The sequence below is a fragment of the Brienomyrus brachyistius genome, chromosome 14, assembly GCF_023856365.1.
Source record: "Brienomyrus brachyistius isolate T26 chromosome 14, BBRACH_0.4, whole genome shotgun sequence".
NCBI classification, from domain to species: Eukaryota; Metazoa; Chordata; class Actinopteri; order Osteoglossiformes; family Mormyridae; genus Brienomyrus; species Brienomyrus brachyistius.
In genome coordinates this window covers 12,929,707-12,947,130 of record NC_064546.1, presented here as the reverse complement: position 1 = coordinate 12,947,130, position 17,424 = coordinate 12,929,707, and the positions used below count along the sequence as shown (strand labels likewise).

Here is a 17,424-nt window from a genome sequence, read left to right as displayed (position 1 = left end):
TAAAATAAGAAACTTTATACTTTATTAGATTTTTTTTTTTTACATTACCACCTCACTATTACCTTCTACCCAAATCCCTTAAACATGTACAATGGCAGAAATGTGCATTAGCAGGGAAAGCAGTCTGGACAATTATTCCAAGGATGTTATAGCATTTGAGTAATGCAGAACTGAATGTAGGCAAAAGACACACACAAAGTAACTATGCAAATACATGACATTTCAAAATGGTTAAAAAGTACAAAACATACTGACATTATACATATGTTTATATACAAGCTTATTATTGTACATTGAAGAGCAAGTAATTCACAAGATGCTTATAGTAATTTGACCGTTTCTAAAGTACACCCTTTGCTGTGCATTAAAATAAAATTTTCCTAAAGGAAACGCTGAAGGACTCAAACTCCTGTACCCAACCTTGACATCTATAATACTTTCACATATGTGGCGTGTATTTACGGTACTACTCAGAGCTGGGCAGGGACTGTGCTTTGCTCACTGTCTGCTCTTATTCTATAAAACCAAAAGTACTGGCTTGAGGCAAAGTATCAAATAAATAAGTGCGGTTAGCAGCCACAGTCAGTCTGGTCAGTTTCTACACATTTGACCTTCATAAAATAGCTTGAAATAACCCAATTAATTCACTTCATTGTTCTCCGCCTCCCCTAGGGTGCCAATGCTCTGGCAGTGGGAAGTCATCTAGGTTACACAGCCTGCTGGGGAACCACAGCTCTCACCCCACACACTCTTTGTGAGTATCTCTCTATTAAACGTGCCTGTGCTGTTTTGGTAGACTGTGAACTCCTGGAATTAGAAGGGAAGGTTCTTCCTAAATCCCTTTGTCTGATAGGGTCCCCCATATGTTTTTGTATGGCTGCTTACCCAGGTTATAGGGACCTTTGAGCCCCTTACCCAGAAAGCACAGGGCATGAGGTAGGGTACATTCTGGACAAGATGCTACAGGCCAGCGTTTCTCAATCTGGTCCTTGTGGACCCACGGACAATCCACATTTTTGCTCCCTATCAAGAGCTGGAAGGGAGCAAAAACATGGACCTATTATTGGTCTCCTAGGACTGGATTGGGAAACACTGTTATAGACTGAAGTCATAGTATGATTCCCGAACACCTGAGATCAAAATGTAGACTGAAAAGACCTGGCAAGCTGTAGTGCCGTCCATTCAGTTCTCACAATTTGTTCTTATACAGCTGATGCTTAATCCTACTTTTGACACTCATTCTTTTGAAAATCTTATGCAAGATTGCTGTCTGCCATTTCAAGCATTCTGATGGTTTGTTCAAGCTATAGCGGAAAAATGCACATTACTGACCTACACAATCATCATCTACCTGAAGAAACAGTTGGACAAAAGCTTTAGAATAGGCCCACTGTGGAAGACTGGCCTTCTACACAGACAGAACATGGCTGGTTCAAGGTGTGGAAATCTACACCCTCAGAAAAAGGGTAAAAATTTGTACCTTTGCTTATCTCTGGGGCTGTACCCTTGTAATTGTACCGTTTAAGCTACAGATACGGACTCTGAGGAACATCCCTAAGGTACAAACAGCATTAATGTACCATCAATGGTACAGAAATGTTCCTCAGAGTCCAGATACACTTAGGTACAGCTAAGAGTTAAAATTAGGTTTGAGGGTACAGCCACTGAGCGTACAGCCCCAGTGACAAGCAAAAGGTACAAGCTGCTTTGAGTGTATACACCATAATCATATGTGGTAGGAAGCCAGAAACCCCTGAGAATGACCATTAAAATACACGTCACTCAAGCTTAAAAGGTCAAATACTACTGTAGTCCCAATGTTTGACTGCATGACCATTTTTTGATGAATCTTTTGTTATAAGCCAGTCCAGCACAGTACTGCAGCTGCCAGGCCCAGCCTAGCTTCGATTGTCCCTCTAAGAGTCCTGTTTGGGTTGCTGCTCTACCAATATCACTCCAGTGCTATTCTGTATTGTTACGGGGACATCAGTTGTGTTATCGGGGCCGTCAACACGCTTACAGCACACCAATCGTAAGCAGGACTCCTGAGCCCACTGCATGTCACGCTGTGCATTCTCACTAACAAAGCAGTAAAGCAGAGGGTCAGTCAGACAATTGAAACTGGTGAGAACGAGCGCGAAGTGGTAGTAGTTAAAGATGCTCTCTATGAAGTCGCAGTTGTCCTCAAACACGGTGCGCACCAGCAGGAAGAGGTGGTAAGGTGAGAAGCACACCAGGAAGATCACTATGGTGCTGCTCACTAGCTGCTTGATGCGCCTCTTCTGCGAGCTCTGGGTTCCCACACTCTTGTTCACGGCTCGCAGGACACGCAAGTACGACATGGACAGAATGCCGAGAGGAAACAGGAATCCCACAAAGAAGCGATAGAAGTTGATGGACCTCTCCCATTCTTTCATTGGGTAATGTTCGAAACAGACCGATTGGTTGGCCATAGCTGGGGTGACCTCTTTGTGGTTGAAGAAGTTCACGCCCACAGCCAGCTCCTTCAGCCAGATGAGAGCACTGGCTATAATGGCTGCCCGCATGGTGCGGAATTTGGTGAAACCGAAGGGGTAGACGATGGCGAGGTAGCGGTCGATGGAGATGCAGCAGAGGAAGCCGATGCTGATGTAGATGTTCTCATAAAGCAGTAGGCCGCAGAGCTGGCAGAGCCACTCGTTGTACATCCAGTTGTCACCCTGGAAGAAATACTGCAGCCAGATGGGCAGCGAGGCCATGTAGAGCAGGTCGGAGACGGTCAGGTTCAGCAGGTACACGCCCAGCTCATTGCGTGCCCGCAGCTGCTGCCATGCGTGGTACAGGGAGTACAGGTTGGCAGGAAGGCCAACCAGCAGCACAAGGATGTACACTGCAGAAAACAGGTATCGGTGGATCTCATAGCTGAGGGTGCAATTCATATAGTCCTCCAACGTTCCCATAACTTCATGGAGATTTTCCAGTCTCCCTCCTTAATCCTCAAACTAGGAAGAGGGACAAAAAAGAAGATATAAGAGTCCTGAAGTCCATTCCACTGGTGTCTGAAAAACGAAAGCAATATTTATGTCTCTCTTCAGTGACCAGAACTTAGCAAATCAAGAAGTTACTACTCGGGCACAAATCAAACCATTTTAACTGACTAATGATGAACGAACATCGGATCAGTACGTAACTAACATTTAGTTACTGGGTAATTAATATATTAAGAGTGTACTACTACATTATTTATGTCCGTCAAGTAAAGTGTTACCAAAACCAAAGATGCAATTAGATAATTGAATTGTTTCTAGTTCTATTTTTTTCCAGTGTAATTTGATGCAACTGAATACACAAACACAGACCAAAAGGTGTTTGAAATTCCAGAATATGCCCAATATTAGTCACAAGAAATGTATGACATGTCTATTAGTCTTAATAGGTCTTCCATGTGTCTTTGGGAAGAATATGAAAACTACAGCTTACAGTATCTGAATTGGGGCACAATGATCTCATCACAAAGACCACACTTAGTATCTAATGAGCAAAACGTTCAAAGACCCAATATCAAGCAAATAAAACTTTTTTAACCATACAAAACAACCATAAAGCATATACAAGTGGGACCATAATGATCCTTTCCGACGTCTGGAGGCCGGTCAGCTGATGGCCTTTTGGAAGCGGACAGGAAGATTTTTTTTTATGCGTAGGACAAATGCATCCCACTTCATGGTTGGATTCATGCTTTTTGTCGACATGTTTTATAGCGCAGTGCAACGGCAATAAGCAGAAACTAATTTCCCAGTTAAGAGTAAATTAAACCTCATTTTAAAGGTGATGCAAGGGTAACACCAGTATAAAACTATTTTACTGCCCTGCCAAACATCATCTGTAAGGGGGGGGGGGGGGGGGGGTGATGTACAACCAAAGCTAAAACCATATCTATAGCCAAAGGCTGTTATCCCATTTTCCAGGTAAATGGGTTTTGCCAGTGCAGTACTGCATCATAAATGGGTCGCTATGATTTCTGTGCCCCAAGAACGCAGCTGTAAGTGTAATTCACCCAGCAAAGCTCCGACTGTCATTTTAAAGCTGGACATGCAACTGGAAACTGCAAGTGTGCTTTCTAAACATGGGTTAAAATTGGTAGAATCGCATGGGAACTCACTGAAATCTACCTCAGGCTAAAACCGGAATTCATCATCTAGTTCATGAAGCCAAAATGAGGCTGACTAATTGCACAAATATAGCAACTGGTCAACGTTTCAAAAAAGGCTCGCACTCTTAATTGGATTTACTGTGCAAAATGCACATCTGCAACATCACAAGGAGGATGAAACTCAAAAAGTCACTTCTGATTAGAGCATTTACTAAGAAACCACACAATTAACCTTTTAGAAACCAGCCAGTTGCCCATCATCACAGACGATTTGATTCATGCTGCCCCCCAGCCGTTTCATGCAGAAATGCCAGGTATGAGGATCTAGCTTCCAGGGAGTGGTCATGCACTTTTATTAATGGATGCCAGGTTCACCTCCCATGAACATAAATCAACTGATTCATTACAGCATGCATCACACAAGTGTCCGCATCGTAATGCACCCAGGACACTTCCCGCGAGTAATCTCGGTTTACAGACATGATGAACAAGTCCAGCTTGTGCAATTACGTATCCAGGTAATGATTTGCAGGTTTGGATTTCCAGGTCCCACAGTAATTGACCGACTGAATGATGCAGCTGGGCTTTTGGTCAATAGTCAGCTGGCTGAGAGAAAAACAAAATCGACCTTAGCAACAAAACTGGATTTCCTAAGTGAACTCTGCATCATAATTTTGAAAATAAAGAACGAGATTGAGGGAGGCCACCGGCAACGTTTACAAATCTTTGGTTCGGCTTGGCGAATGTGCATTTGCTCTGAGAAGAATTCTGTCTAAACAGTTTTTTGTCATCGGAAGAGGCAAATGAGTTTCCCGATTTCAGCTGGGAACCAAAATAATAAAATTGCAGACATTCAGTCATAAGGGGAAAGAAAAATCTGAGCACAAATGCTTAATACCACAGGAACTTTCCCATAATGAAGTGGCAAACAAGTTGGATTTTCTTGATTCCAACTAGGCTTGGGTGGTATTACGGTAATACCATATACCAGGGTATTTTGGATATTAAAGGGGGAAGATTATTTATTGCTGTTATTTCAAAATACTGGGAAAGGGTTGCTCTTGAAAATACCATCACATTATCATAAACTGTAGTATAATGCCTGGACAGTATGAAAAATTAGATACTGCCCAAGCCTAATCTCAACTCAACTGACTATCGTGGTCCTTGTGATGTGACAGTTGCATGTGTCGATAGTAACATCACACATCGTGCAGGTTTACTATGCAGTACAATCAGGTCAATGACCGCGGCAACAGAATGTGTCAGATGAAACTAAAAATGATGTATTAATAATTAAAAATCTATTATCACTTGGTACATTATAGAATGAAACCTGTTTTTCTGTAACTTTCAGCTTTATTCCCCTCTGTCTGTCCTTCCTTTAACTGGAACATGCTTTCCAATCCCCTCTCAGGGAATAGTCCACAAAACATTCCTAATATTTGAATGTTGTGCCGATATCCTCTGATCTGTGCAAAACATAAGTCCTACGAAAACAAATAAGCCAACGTTACTTTGGGATTTCTTGGGGGTTTGTAGAAAATCATATAATTATCACCTTCTAACAAGCTACGTCTGATCACCGATATATATTTTTGTAAAGTGACTTAACTCTCCAAGTCATTCAATGCTTCCCATAGCCTCAAAGTAGCATTTTCTGCTGTCCGACTTCTCTGTTCTGTTTGCTACAATGCACTGTGATAAACTGGATATTTAAAGACATCAATACTACTTCCTGTATTCTTCTGCTATGAAGTGGCCCACATGATTGAACTACGAGATTCACTAATAACATTTAACAACTGAAAAACAAAGTAACTGCACAAGTGAGTACAACGCAATTGTTCTTCCATGAGATCTGTTTAATGTCTTAGTGTTTGTTTATGTTTCATAATGGCAAGAATGAATAACTGCACCAGGGACTCAATATTTTTGTAGCTAAATTAATAAAATTAATTATTAACAAGCTAGTAGAGTTGAAGGAGTGGCTAAAAAGTGACCCCAGGACGGGTTAGCGGCAACACCCCGCCAGGAATGGGGGGTCATTGCTTGCGATCTTCCTTCATGCTGCAGATGGGTAAATTACCACATCCTTTACCAGCAGTGGCTGCTGGTGACTAAAAAACACTGAGGAGGTAGGAAGATAATACATTTCATATCTTCTTTTTCCAAAGAAGAGAAAAATATGTCTTTAAATAATAAAAATTAACCAATGAGTTACTCAAAAATAGGGGAGGTTCTACCTTTAATTATGGACTAGATCTTGGTTCACAGATGTTTAGCAGGTAACTGAGGTCTTGTCCCAAGATTTAGTTTATTACGACACTGCAAGGTTATTAATTATTATTATTATTATTATTATTTTTATTATTATTTCCATTAAAGCCTGCTTTTGATATGGCAAACTAGGTGAAAATCTACACCAGCCAGGTGGTATCACATAATACATTGTGCATTCCTCAAAGAATAATAATAAATTCGGTATGGCAAGTAATGAGAAATGCTACTGCTTTATTTCGGCCTTCAAGCCATGCAGACAGAACTGTAGCTGACGTATGCGATTAATTAATAGGTGACAGAAACATTTTCATTCACAGTTCTGCAGATAATCACCAGCAATTAATCCATAACACTGAAGAAAATTTCTGAATTATCTGGAGTAAAAAAGGTTTAAACCAATGTGTGTGAGAGCCAGTTAAGTACTAAGGACACCTTTACATTATGTATATATATATTACAAAAACAATCTGCAGATACAATGAAGGACACTTCTACAGTAAGAAAGCACAGACAAAACACGGACGAACTATTTAAATTATTCAACATCCCATATGGACTATCTACGTTGGATTTTTCCCCCCCAAGAAAGGTAGCCAAATGTCCACAAATAATTCACGAAGAGCCAAATTAGCACTAATTACTGTGCTATTAAAGTTAAAGGAAACAGAAGTAAAAGAAACACTTAGTTGCTACCTTTTCCCCGACAGATGATATTATTCAGATTTATTAGATTATTTAGAACAGGCATCAAAAGTACGATTCACTTAAAATATTAAGACCTATTCTAATTAAGTTCGGAGTCTTTAGGCTATATGCGGTAGAATAGAAGAACAAGAGATTTTAGCCACAATGTGACGAGCCGAGGAGACACAACTGGGGCTCGAGAGGTGGAAGTGGGCAGTTTAATCTTAGATAATCTAAGATAACACCGAAATAATATTAATAAAGTTTGCACCACTGCAGACGCTTTTTCCAAGGCGCACATTTACCGCATCAGGGACACCAACTCCCACGCTTTCAGACTTCCACGCAAGAAATCTTACGGTAAACCTATATTATAAACCTAAAATTAGCCACACCAAAAGCGTCGGGCAGTTTGTAAACCCTACACACTATTTACAAGGCAGTAAAACTCTTACAAACATGTAAACGTGTGTGCAGACTTGCCTCGAAACGACGTTCGCAACCCCGCCGTATTTTCAGATTTGCGCCGCAAGCAGAACTGCATGATAATGAATTAAAGTACCGCATTTTTCTTCTTTTAATCTGTAATGCAAACTATACTTAACAAAACGTTAAAAGTAGTTCATATGCATTTTCTCCTACAGACACCTGCAGCACGGGAAATAAATCTCTTGATTTATTATTTAAATTGAAATGCTCGCTTCTGAAATAATCTAGGGCGCGGTTAAAGCTTAGATGCAAAACACAGAATACCATCTACTCTGCGTAAATTAAGAAAAAGAGAATTCGCACCTACCTTTCCGTCTTCCTACATGCATCTGCGGTGGGAGGACCGGCTCCTCCGTGGCCGTGCTTGTCCGCGTCCGCGATCACCGGTGCTTTATGAGCGGCGCTCCGCGCTTCCGACTTTGAAGCTGACACTCAGCTGCTTCACGGCCCGTAGGAAACTCTTTTGTGTTTTGGCCGGTCGCCAAAAAATGTTTTTGAGCATTTCCTGGAATAAAGTGATACGGTCAAACTTTCATTACAGGTCTTGAACGTGATTGCCTAAACCCACCCGTCCATGACTATAGTCTTAGTCACATCCGCGGGGTTTTATCTTCAAAATTTACATTGCTCAGTTAAGTATTATGGTATATTACATTTTCATTTCCCATGTAATACTGTTAATATAACAGCCCTCATGGACGTTTTGTGAAGACATGACGTCTTAAGTTACCATGCACGTGATGCAATGGGTCTGGTCTTGGCCTATCACTAAAGAAAAAAATGAACGACAAAAACTAATATCATAACTAACATACTACTTTTATTTTACACACCAATATCTAAGTTTTACCCGTGTGCAGTTTTAAAATTTGCTTTACATGCAGTGCAACAACACACAAGATGCAAACAAACCTTTATTACAAATCTTGCTGGAGTTTAACAAAAATATTCTCGCTGGGATCATTCACAGATGCAGCAGGTGTTGAGAAACAACTACAAGTGAGATCTGACATCTGATGTGTTAGACGTTAAGTGTCAGAGTGACATTTCGATTTTCTCACCGCTTTTATTCAGTTCTTACAGCAGATTTGCACAGACAAGGCTACTGAAAATCCTGCACCATTTGTAATACATATATAACACAATTTGTATTAAAAGTACATGTTTTCTAAAATTGGGAAAATTTACAACATCTATACTTCTACAGTTTTGGTATAACAAGTGCGACGGATCCATCATTCATAACTTTATTCTCAGGGTAAGTTCTGACAGCGACAAACAGCAGGAAAAATTCTCCATGACATGTAAATCTGTCACATGGGCAGCTGTTAAACCATCACACATCTGAATGATATTACTGAAATATACGCAGTGCATTTTGCTTAAGATAAAGAACATGATATTGTAATGACAGTAATCATCTGAAAACTTTTAGTTGTGGTATGCACAATAACCAACACTGCAATATTGTACTGAATCAACAAGAACAAAACACACACACACACACACACACACACAGTCCAGTTCTGTGGGCTGTACTTATAAATAACAAGCCTATTAACTGCAATGCAGCTTTTAAAAAAACACCTTGTTGCCACATTAATTCCTAAATTCAGCCAATCAGCCAATCACAGTGGGCCCCCGGGACTGGAGTGGAGACCCACTGCTTTATTATTTGCTGATTGAGAGGTGATTCTAAAAACCCCGCCCTCGATGGAACAGGCCCCCCAGCCCTGCTTTAGTGCTTTAAACATATTAAAATCACTGCATAGTATTTACAAGAAAATAAATTGTTGTGCACAATTTCAGCTACGGACAAAACAAACATCAGAAAAACGCAGAGCGATCACTGGCCTGAAGACGGGGAACATGGTGAATAAGTTTTCCCTGCCAAGATATGGGCTGTGGAGATTTAAAAGGCACAGTCTTTGTCAGTTACGCACGCACCCCCTAAAAGCAGCTGTGAAATGTGAGCAGAGTTCATCGGTCGGGGAGCGGAGGAAACCCACAGCAAACAGGAAAAGAACATTTCGAAGAGCGGGAGACATTTCCAGTAATCAGGTCTCGAGGTCGTCAATAAGATGGACAAACACTGTCCTCTGCTACACCAGCTCGAGGTTGTAATTACGCTGTAATTACGCTGCGAGTGGCTATTTTTTTCATTTCCAAACTTTGGTTTTTCTGAATCAGAATAGAACATGAATAACAGTGCTGTGCACACAAAGCTGAAATTCCAGACCAGAAGTAACACACATATATTCTGAGATATTTCCTCTCATCTTACACTTCAATGATCTTCACTGATATTACTACACGCCAACATTTCGCATAAACCATCAGGCCATCATTTGGCCTGATCCAGCTAGTGTCACTTACTGCTAAATTTTGAGGTTTGAACGGCATAAGCAGTAGGAAGGTGGATGGGTAGAAGAGAGTTGGCATGCTTAACAGCTGCGCAGACGCAGTGATGGTGAAAAGGCGGTAACTTCTTTGCCACTCGTGGAAGCTGTGACTTCCAGATAAGCTGCAGTTCTGTAAAAGGTTCATAAAATCCAAGGGCTCAATGAAAATCTGGATGCTTGGTACAGTGTGTGACATTCGTTCATATAATTTGCCATTTAGTCGTCTGAACTGGCTCAGAAATTTCCGCCAATACTTCCGTAAAGCAAAAGTCACTTCTTGTAGGATTGACATAAGTTGGAGATCAAGAGCCAATGACGTCCAACAGCCAATGACGTCCAAGAGCCAATGACGTCCAACAGCCAATGACGTCCAAGAGCCAATGACGTCCAAGAGCCAAAATAACAGCATCACATCGTGAAAAAAAATATGCAAACCACACTGTTATGTGCTGTGCTGTCTGATGTAGCTTACGTGCTCTTTTTAAATGAAAATAAATACTGTTTTACAAGATCAATTTCCCACTGACTTACTCAATTATTTACAATAGATGATACCACTTTTTTACATGCTTTATAAATAATGATTGTTCATGTAGGTGTTGGACACAGAAAACACACACAGGTTCCGAGCTGAGGTCTCCTGCAAATGAGCATCAGATGTTCTTCTCAACAGCTCATACGCAGCCGTATTCATACCACACGGTTTGTGCATCGCTGCTGGGATCAGGAGAGCCGGGGGTGTTCTTGGGGGGTTCCTCCGTGCTGGAGATGCCCCCGCCTCCCTCCTGTTTCTTCGCAAGAGGAGATTCTGTCCGACGGATCTCTCTGGGTTCGTCCCTCTCTTCCTGCTGCATGGCCATCACCGCCCGCACCGGTGTGACCATGGCGACCTCTCCACGGTGATGTGATGCGGTCTGGCGTGAGTGAGTCCTGGCTGCACCACGGCTGTGCCTCTCTGGCAGCGCTGGGCCGGAAGACAACGAGGCAGAAGAGGAATGGTGCCGGGGGCTAAGGGAGTGCTGCTCTTTGGGAGGGGCGTAGGACAGTCGGCGGGCATCCAGAGAGTGATGACCCACCTCACTAGAGTCACTGAAGGGACCAGCCAGCCGGGCGGAGAGAGGCCTCTCTCGGGAGACGGTCCCAGCCCTCCTCACCACATCAGCCTGGGCTGGGTCACCCCCTGACTGGGGAGGGTCGCCCTCCTGCTGGTAACTGTCAGGTCCGCTGGCGTGCAGGAGGTCGGCCGATGCCAGACTGAAGGCCCGGTGCAGACTGCCACTGGAAGCTCGGGCGTTGGAAGACCGCTGGGGTCCACCACCTGCCCGGACGTTGGGTGAGATGTGGTTCTCTGGCTGACGGATGCTGGGCTTGACACTCTGCCCTGGCTTGGGAGCCCTACCCTCACCGGAGACTGAAGCTTTCACAGTAGGGCTGACGTAACTGGTGGGGGCCTTGGCTCCGTCGTTCAGGGGCGCCGGTTGGCCGGTTCCAGGCCTCTCCCCGGCTTTGATAAAGTACTCGGTCACCAGGTCCTCGTGGCTGCAGCTCCGCACCTGGGGCAGGACAACACAGCAACACAGCAACTCAGCAACTCGGCAGCAACTCGGCAGCAACTCGGCAGCAACTCGGCAGCCGTCTGTCATTGCGGGATTTCAGTTATAACTCATAAAGTCATAAAGTCAGGGTTATAACAAACACAACAAAGAACATTATCTCTAATGTGTTTGTTTTGATTGAGAAGGACATTCTCCTTAATTTTGTGTTTAAAATGCTGAATGCTGTCACTCAGACAGGAAGTGGAAGGTAAAAAGGTGCCTCAGACCCCCCCCACCCCTCCCATCTCACACACACAGCTCTCAGCATCACTAATGAGATTCATGCTCAAGAAAATCAGTTTACAGCAGCAGAGGTCCCAACAAATATCAAAACAATCTAATTAACTAAACGACCTTTAAATAAACACTCCAGCCCGCTTTGGGGAAGCATAAACAAGGCAATTAAACACCCTCACCCCCTATTTCGACTATGCACCCCTGCCGCGAAATTAACCAAGGATTTTTAAAAATACAAGCAAATGTTTAAATGATTGACAATAGCCTTTGTAATCAGCCGATACGGCCAAACTGCAGTCACTGAATTCTCACAGATCATGATGGCAAAGATACTTCAGCGATGTAATGACCGTCACGATTAAATTATTCGATGGTTGCACATACTTTCCCAAAGGGATCGAGTAACACTAAGGAGCTTTCCATTGGAGGCACTGTTACGCCATTTCAAAAGATGATCTTGTACATTGTCAGCCTTCCTGGCCTATGCCAAAATAAAAGGACACGAAATACAATTACCGCAAAGGCGTGTCAGCCTGGCATCTCTGCACGACAAATATCGCAGCACAGCTTCTAAGCTACATGCTATCAGCAGTGATATGCTTCCTAATTTGGGTCGCAACCCATGGGTTGAGAATCACTGATCTACAGGACGTTACTGCTGTAAAGCACCGATCAGAAGAGGAGTTTAAAAGAAAATCACAGGCTCTGGATGCACCATGGGGGCACTCGGAAGATGAGCAGCATTAAGCTGAGAAAATGTCACACCTTAGGTATGTTGACAAGATCAATACGCCCCCCTCCCCTCCCATCTAAACTCAGCTAAATATAAAAAAAATATACACCATTTGAACCATGAGTCTTCAGTGATATAGAGGCTGAATGTCTGGCCCTTGACTTCTAAGAGATAAGTTTGGCGCAGAATGGACATGGTCACCCAAAGGGCACCTTACCGGCTGTGACACATTGACGGGGGGCTGCACTGGAGTCGTTTTTCTTTAGCTGGTGCAGGGGGCCGTAGTCACGACAGATGGAATGATGGCTAGCTTGGAATGTCGAGATATTTCGGCCTTTGTCAGAAATGTGAAGATGAAGTGGAGTTGTATGTCCCAGCACAGTAAGCAGCAGACGCACACATGCAGGTCAAGCAGGGGATGACTCCCAAAAAGGAAGATCAAAGCCTTGGAACGGCCCAGACTTCAACCCCATAGAAAACCAATTTGAAGGAGCCCGAACATATTTTTAAATAAAGACTGTAATTAAATTCCACATCCAGATGTGCAAAGTTGATAAATCTCTGAATAAATCTACTACTATATAAATGCAAATGGTGCTTCCAGAAATTACTGGTTGAACACTTATAGGTTTTTAAATTGCAATTATTTCTCTATTCTCTAGGTGGATCCCCTGTCCACAGAGTTTGGCAATTGTTATCATGGGGGGGGGGGGGGGCAAGGTGACATTTTGTCAGGCGACCCAGAATTCTTAGTTAGGCCCCTGACTGCACACATTCATAAAACTGTAGCTGTAAATTGTATGTTTTATGTGACTCATTACACAGAGTCTTGACTCAACACTACAAACTCATGCTATTTTGTTTAAGACAGTTGACAGTGACTCAGCACAACAAGAGCAGTCTGTTGCAACCTTAATACTTAATACTAATAGTTAGTAAGAAGAAGTAGTAGAGAAAGAACAGCCAGCAATATGATTTAAAAAAATTAAAATAACCTCCTTGGAAGGAATCAGCTGTTAGTCCTCATAATTATTGACAATAAACACAGGCCGTAATTTAACTCATGTTGTTCTGGCATTCCAGTGGTGCACCAGGAACTGGATTGAGAACCACTGTATTAGGTGAAGATGGACAAAAAAAATACAAAATGGTTTGGTAGACCTGCGAGTTCCCACTTAAATAACCATACCCATTTCTGAGCCCCACAGAATGCAGTGACTTGGCGCGTAGCACTGGCTGCCGGGTTGCAGTGTGCTGTTCATATGATGTTGTTTTCCTCCACAGTGCTGGTGCTCCAAACGAAAACCAAAACAAGACAAAAAACTGGTGGGTGTGTCATCAGCGACGCAGAGCGCCTGGTGCCTCACCCATCCTGTCAGGTGTGATTTATTTGTGTCAACCAATCAAAACTTTGACAGTCTGTGACTTCTGTGACCATCTGGCAGACGCTACAGAACCCAGTACACTCACACAACCCGGCTGAGGAACAGCTTTTACCCCAGATCCATCTCACTTCTGAACTCTCAGCACTGATCTCCAACATTCTGATGCAATACCCCAGCATGTGCAATATCCATATTTATGTGCATTCAGACCACTTAATAAACTCTGCCTCTGTGAATTGCTCACATATATACATTGTGTATATATGGTGTCTGTACATACTGTCCGATTCTATTTATGCCTCAGAATCCATTTAATTGTAAATAGACTGTGCATCTGCTGGCGTGTGCCAAACGAAATCTCATTGTACTTACAATGACAATCATCCATCCATCCATCCATCCATCCATCCATCCATCCATCCATCCATCCATCCATCCATCCATCCATCCTATTGTCCTGGCACTTCCCCCAGCCTGGCCTGGCCTGGCGGAGCCCTGAGGACTTCAGACCAGGGTCTTGGAACCTCTGGTTCATTTGATCGGCACAGACTGTTGGATTTTTGACTTTTTCTAATCTGGGCCAGGCTCTGGAGGGCTGGGCTCTCTGCTCGCTCACCGCAGGGGCAGGGGGAGTGTTAGTCTCCTGCAGAAACTCCTCCAGAGTGACCATCTCGCTGCCAGGGGACGGGGGACGACGTCGGGCGGGGCGCGAGCCGCTCCTCTGCGGCGAGGAGTCATAGGGCAGCGTGGAGGATTGAGACAGCGATGAAAGCGGGCTGTGGCGGCCCAGAGAGGCGTCCCCGTGGACGCCCTGCACTTTGGGGCCCAGGCCGGCGACGTCATCACTGGACAGGCTGCCACTTTGGCTATGGAGTCGCTCCGCAGAGCCTGGCAGGGCAGGGAGAGAGAGAGCCATCAGGCGGAAATAAAATAACGAGGGAAAAAACCACAGATGCTCCTCGCTTTACAGTGTTTGACTTATGATATTTTGCACTTTACCATGGTGGGATAGCGATGTACATTCAGTTGTCAAACTTTGAATTTTGATCTGTTCCCTGGCTAGTGATACTTTCTACTGATGTTAGGTGATGGATGCACCCACCCAGCCACGCTTACAATCTCTAGCAATTGTGAACGTACACATCTCTCGCCGTTTAATAACGCAACGCACTGTTTTTCTGTATTTCATCCAATGTTCCCAAGTCCAATATACATACTAAATGCTCAAAATGTGTAATATCCAATCGTATTCATGTTCAACTCTATTTTTAATTTTTAAAAATTTAAAAGTAGCTTTTTAACTAATTTGACAGCGAATGTGGACAGTACCTCTAGAGTTGATGGGTGAGTTGCTACTGGATGTATTTCGGCTGATTTCCGTAGAGTTGGGCCAGCAATCTAGGGGGTTACGTAATTAATCAGGATTAACTAAACACAACTAAAATCAGGATTAACTAAACACAACTAAAATCAGGATTAACTAAACACAACTTCCCGAGGAGCCACCATTCTGTAGTGTTGCCATCCGGGTGAAACACATACCTGTGTTGCCTTGGACACCAGTCACGAAAACCGCATCAAAGGACTGCAGACGCACATGCTCATCTGCAGATGCACAGAAGGAACAGCGACTTTGCTACTACAGCTCATACAGAGAAACATCAATCATTCCAGAACAGTCTATTTGCTGTCAAATACTTTTACATATAAGGAGTTTGCTTTGGGGTGTCATGCAAAATAATCAAGCACAATCAAGACAACAAAATAAAGTACATAAAAATAAAATAATGTGCCGAGTAAGTGATGTGCCTAGTAAGTGATGTGCCGAGTAAGTGATGTGCCTAGTACAAGATCAGTCACTATGCACGAACACTTACATCTCTGCCTTACGAAATCACTAACAGCCTTTATGTCTAGCACCAATAAATCAGATATCACCACTAATGCAAACATACGAGAACTATGCCATTAAGTTGCATTTTTTACTATGGCATACTTTGGATTATTAGTGAAAAATGGGCTGTACCTCTGGGCCTGTGCACCAGCCTGGTGCTGGAGCTGGAAGTGTGTCCTGGGGTGCTGTTTCGGGTGGGGGAGTTTGTGCACCTCAAAAGCAGCTCCTCGTGGCCAGTCCCACCATCTCCACTGCCCCCCGCAGTTCGATGCTGTCCCCTCCCTTGGCCTGAAAAAAATGGTACGGTCCGTCAGTGAGTCTCTCCCTGACACTGTAGCGCAGTAGCAACCAAGAGACACAGCAGGCAAATGTTAGTGTTATTGTTACAGACACAACACACATCACAAATATTAACTCTTGTTAATTGAGGTGAGCTATTGTAGGCCGGAGGAAGACTTGCATCAAAACCCATGGCCAGCAGAAGCGCTTCTCAAAAAACCACAGACACCAAAACAGGCTGCCAACTGCCTAAAGCCACTGTATACTTTCAACAGGAAGAGTGTTTTTCTCTTCGGCACTGGGGGAGGAGCCCAGGTGGCAATGAGACTCCCCCACATCACCCTTGAAACGTCAGACCGAGCCCTGCCGGGAATCTGATATAGCAAGCTATCGGATTAAACACGGAGAGGCGCTACAGGAAATGGGAATGCCATAGTGCTGGTTCATCTCTCTTCTTGTGGTAACAATACGGTGTGTAGACAGCGTTGGGGAGGCCGACTTGCAGCATGCAGGCGTATTGCACAACTGACACACTCATGTAGCCACCCAGCCTGCTGCGAGAGAGGGCAAGTTTGTTGTTTAGCATTCATTAGTAACCTAGCAGTGAAATCAAAAGACAGGCAGGATTTATAGTCAACAAAGCGGCATCACTCACTCACTGCAGTGATATTTCAACCTGCAAGCCTCTCATTGGCTGAATTATTATTGGCTGTGCACGCACTGACATTCGTATCGATCCGGTACATGGATTCAAACAGCACAGTGTCTCTGCAAATCCAATGCGGCTATGTGAGGTACCACATGGGTCGCATCTGAAAATTGGGGATTGAAAAGCTGAACTATATACTGCAGATGCAGGACTAGTTCCATTTCCAATTCCATTTTAATAGCTCAGTGATACTGCTAAAATACTCCTCTGAGTCTGGAATCAGGGCCAGGGACTGGAGTGAGCTGTCACAAGTGTACGCACGACTGAGGAGCGACCTTTCACCTTTTTGGCTTTGTGCGTAGTGCGGTGCACATATGTGGCAGGTTGAAGAAGAAAATGCACAGTAACGTATTTGTTATTTGTGCATTTATGAGTGTTACTGAAAAACCACACAGAAACGTATTGTATGCTGTTGGACGTCGTCTTTTTTTTGTGTATCTACGGAACAGGAAGGACTGCAACGAGCGCGGCGATGTGTTTATATATGTGTCCATCTGTGTGTCATTGAGGAACCTGAGAGGAATTTATTTGCGGGGGAAGAGGGAAGCTTTATTCTAGGTGTGTCCAGCAGAGTGTCCATGCTCACGAGGTTTTTGCTTTTG

General features: G+C 43.5%; 2 protein-coding genes across 6 annotated transcripts in view; both read right to left on the bottom strand.

The window, feature by feature from the left end:
* Window positions 1-8,146, bottom strand: LOC125707287 (ovarian cancer G-protein coupled receptor 1). Of its 3 annotated transcripts, none has more exons than XM_048974323.1 (2): window positions 7,892-8,146; window positions 1-2,981 (listed from the first exon to the last, which is right to left on the bottom strand). In XM_048974323.1, the coding sequence occupies exon 2, from the start codon at window positions 2,937-2,939 to the stop codon at window positions 1,917-1,919; it is 1,023 nt and encodes a 340-aa protein (XP_048830280.1). In that variant the 5' UTR covers window positions 2,940-2,981; window positions 7,892-8,146; the 3' UTR covers window positions 1-1,916. The 3 variants fall into 3 exon arrangements, with proteins under 3 accessions (XP_048830280.1, XP_048830279.1, XP_048830278.1); XM_048974322.1 differs by having other exon boundaries at window positions 1-3,038; window positions 7,896-8,145; XM_048974321.1 differs by having other exon boundaries at window positions 7,896-8,145.
* Window positions 8,147-8,388: 242 nt separating this feature from the next.
* Window positions 8,389-17,424, bottom strand: part of ccdc88c (coiled-coil domain containing 88C) — a 50,680-nt gene continuing 41,644 nt past the window's right edge. For all 3 annotated transcript variants that reach the window (XM_048974300.1, XM_048974299.1, XM_048974301.1), the window contains 5 exons: window positions 15,967-16,122; window positions 15,483-15,545; window positions 15,270-15,338; window positions 14,557-14,828; window positions 8,389-11,543 (listed from right to left, as the gene is read on the bottom strand). In XM_048974300.1, coding sequence (XP_048830257.1) covers window positions 10,665-11,543; window positions 14,557-14,828; window positions 15,270-15,338; window positions 15,483-15,545; window positions 15,967-16,122 — 1,439 coding nt within the window. In that variant the 3' untranslated portion in view covers window positions 8,389-10,664. The remainder of the gene's footprint in view (window positions 11,544-14,556; window positions 14,829-15,269; window positions 15,339-15,482; window positions 15,546-15,966; window positions 16,123-17,424) is intronic.

Bases quoted from the DNA above. Each gene is read 5' to 3' on its own strand.
- LOC125707287 (XM_048974323.1), bottom strand. From the start codon at position 2,939: ATGGGAACGTTGGAGGACTATATGAATTGCACCCTCAGCTATGAGATC.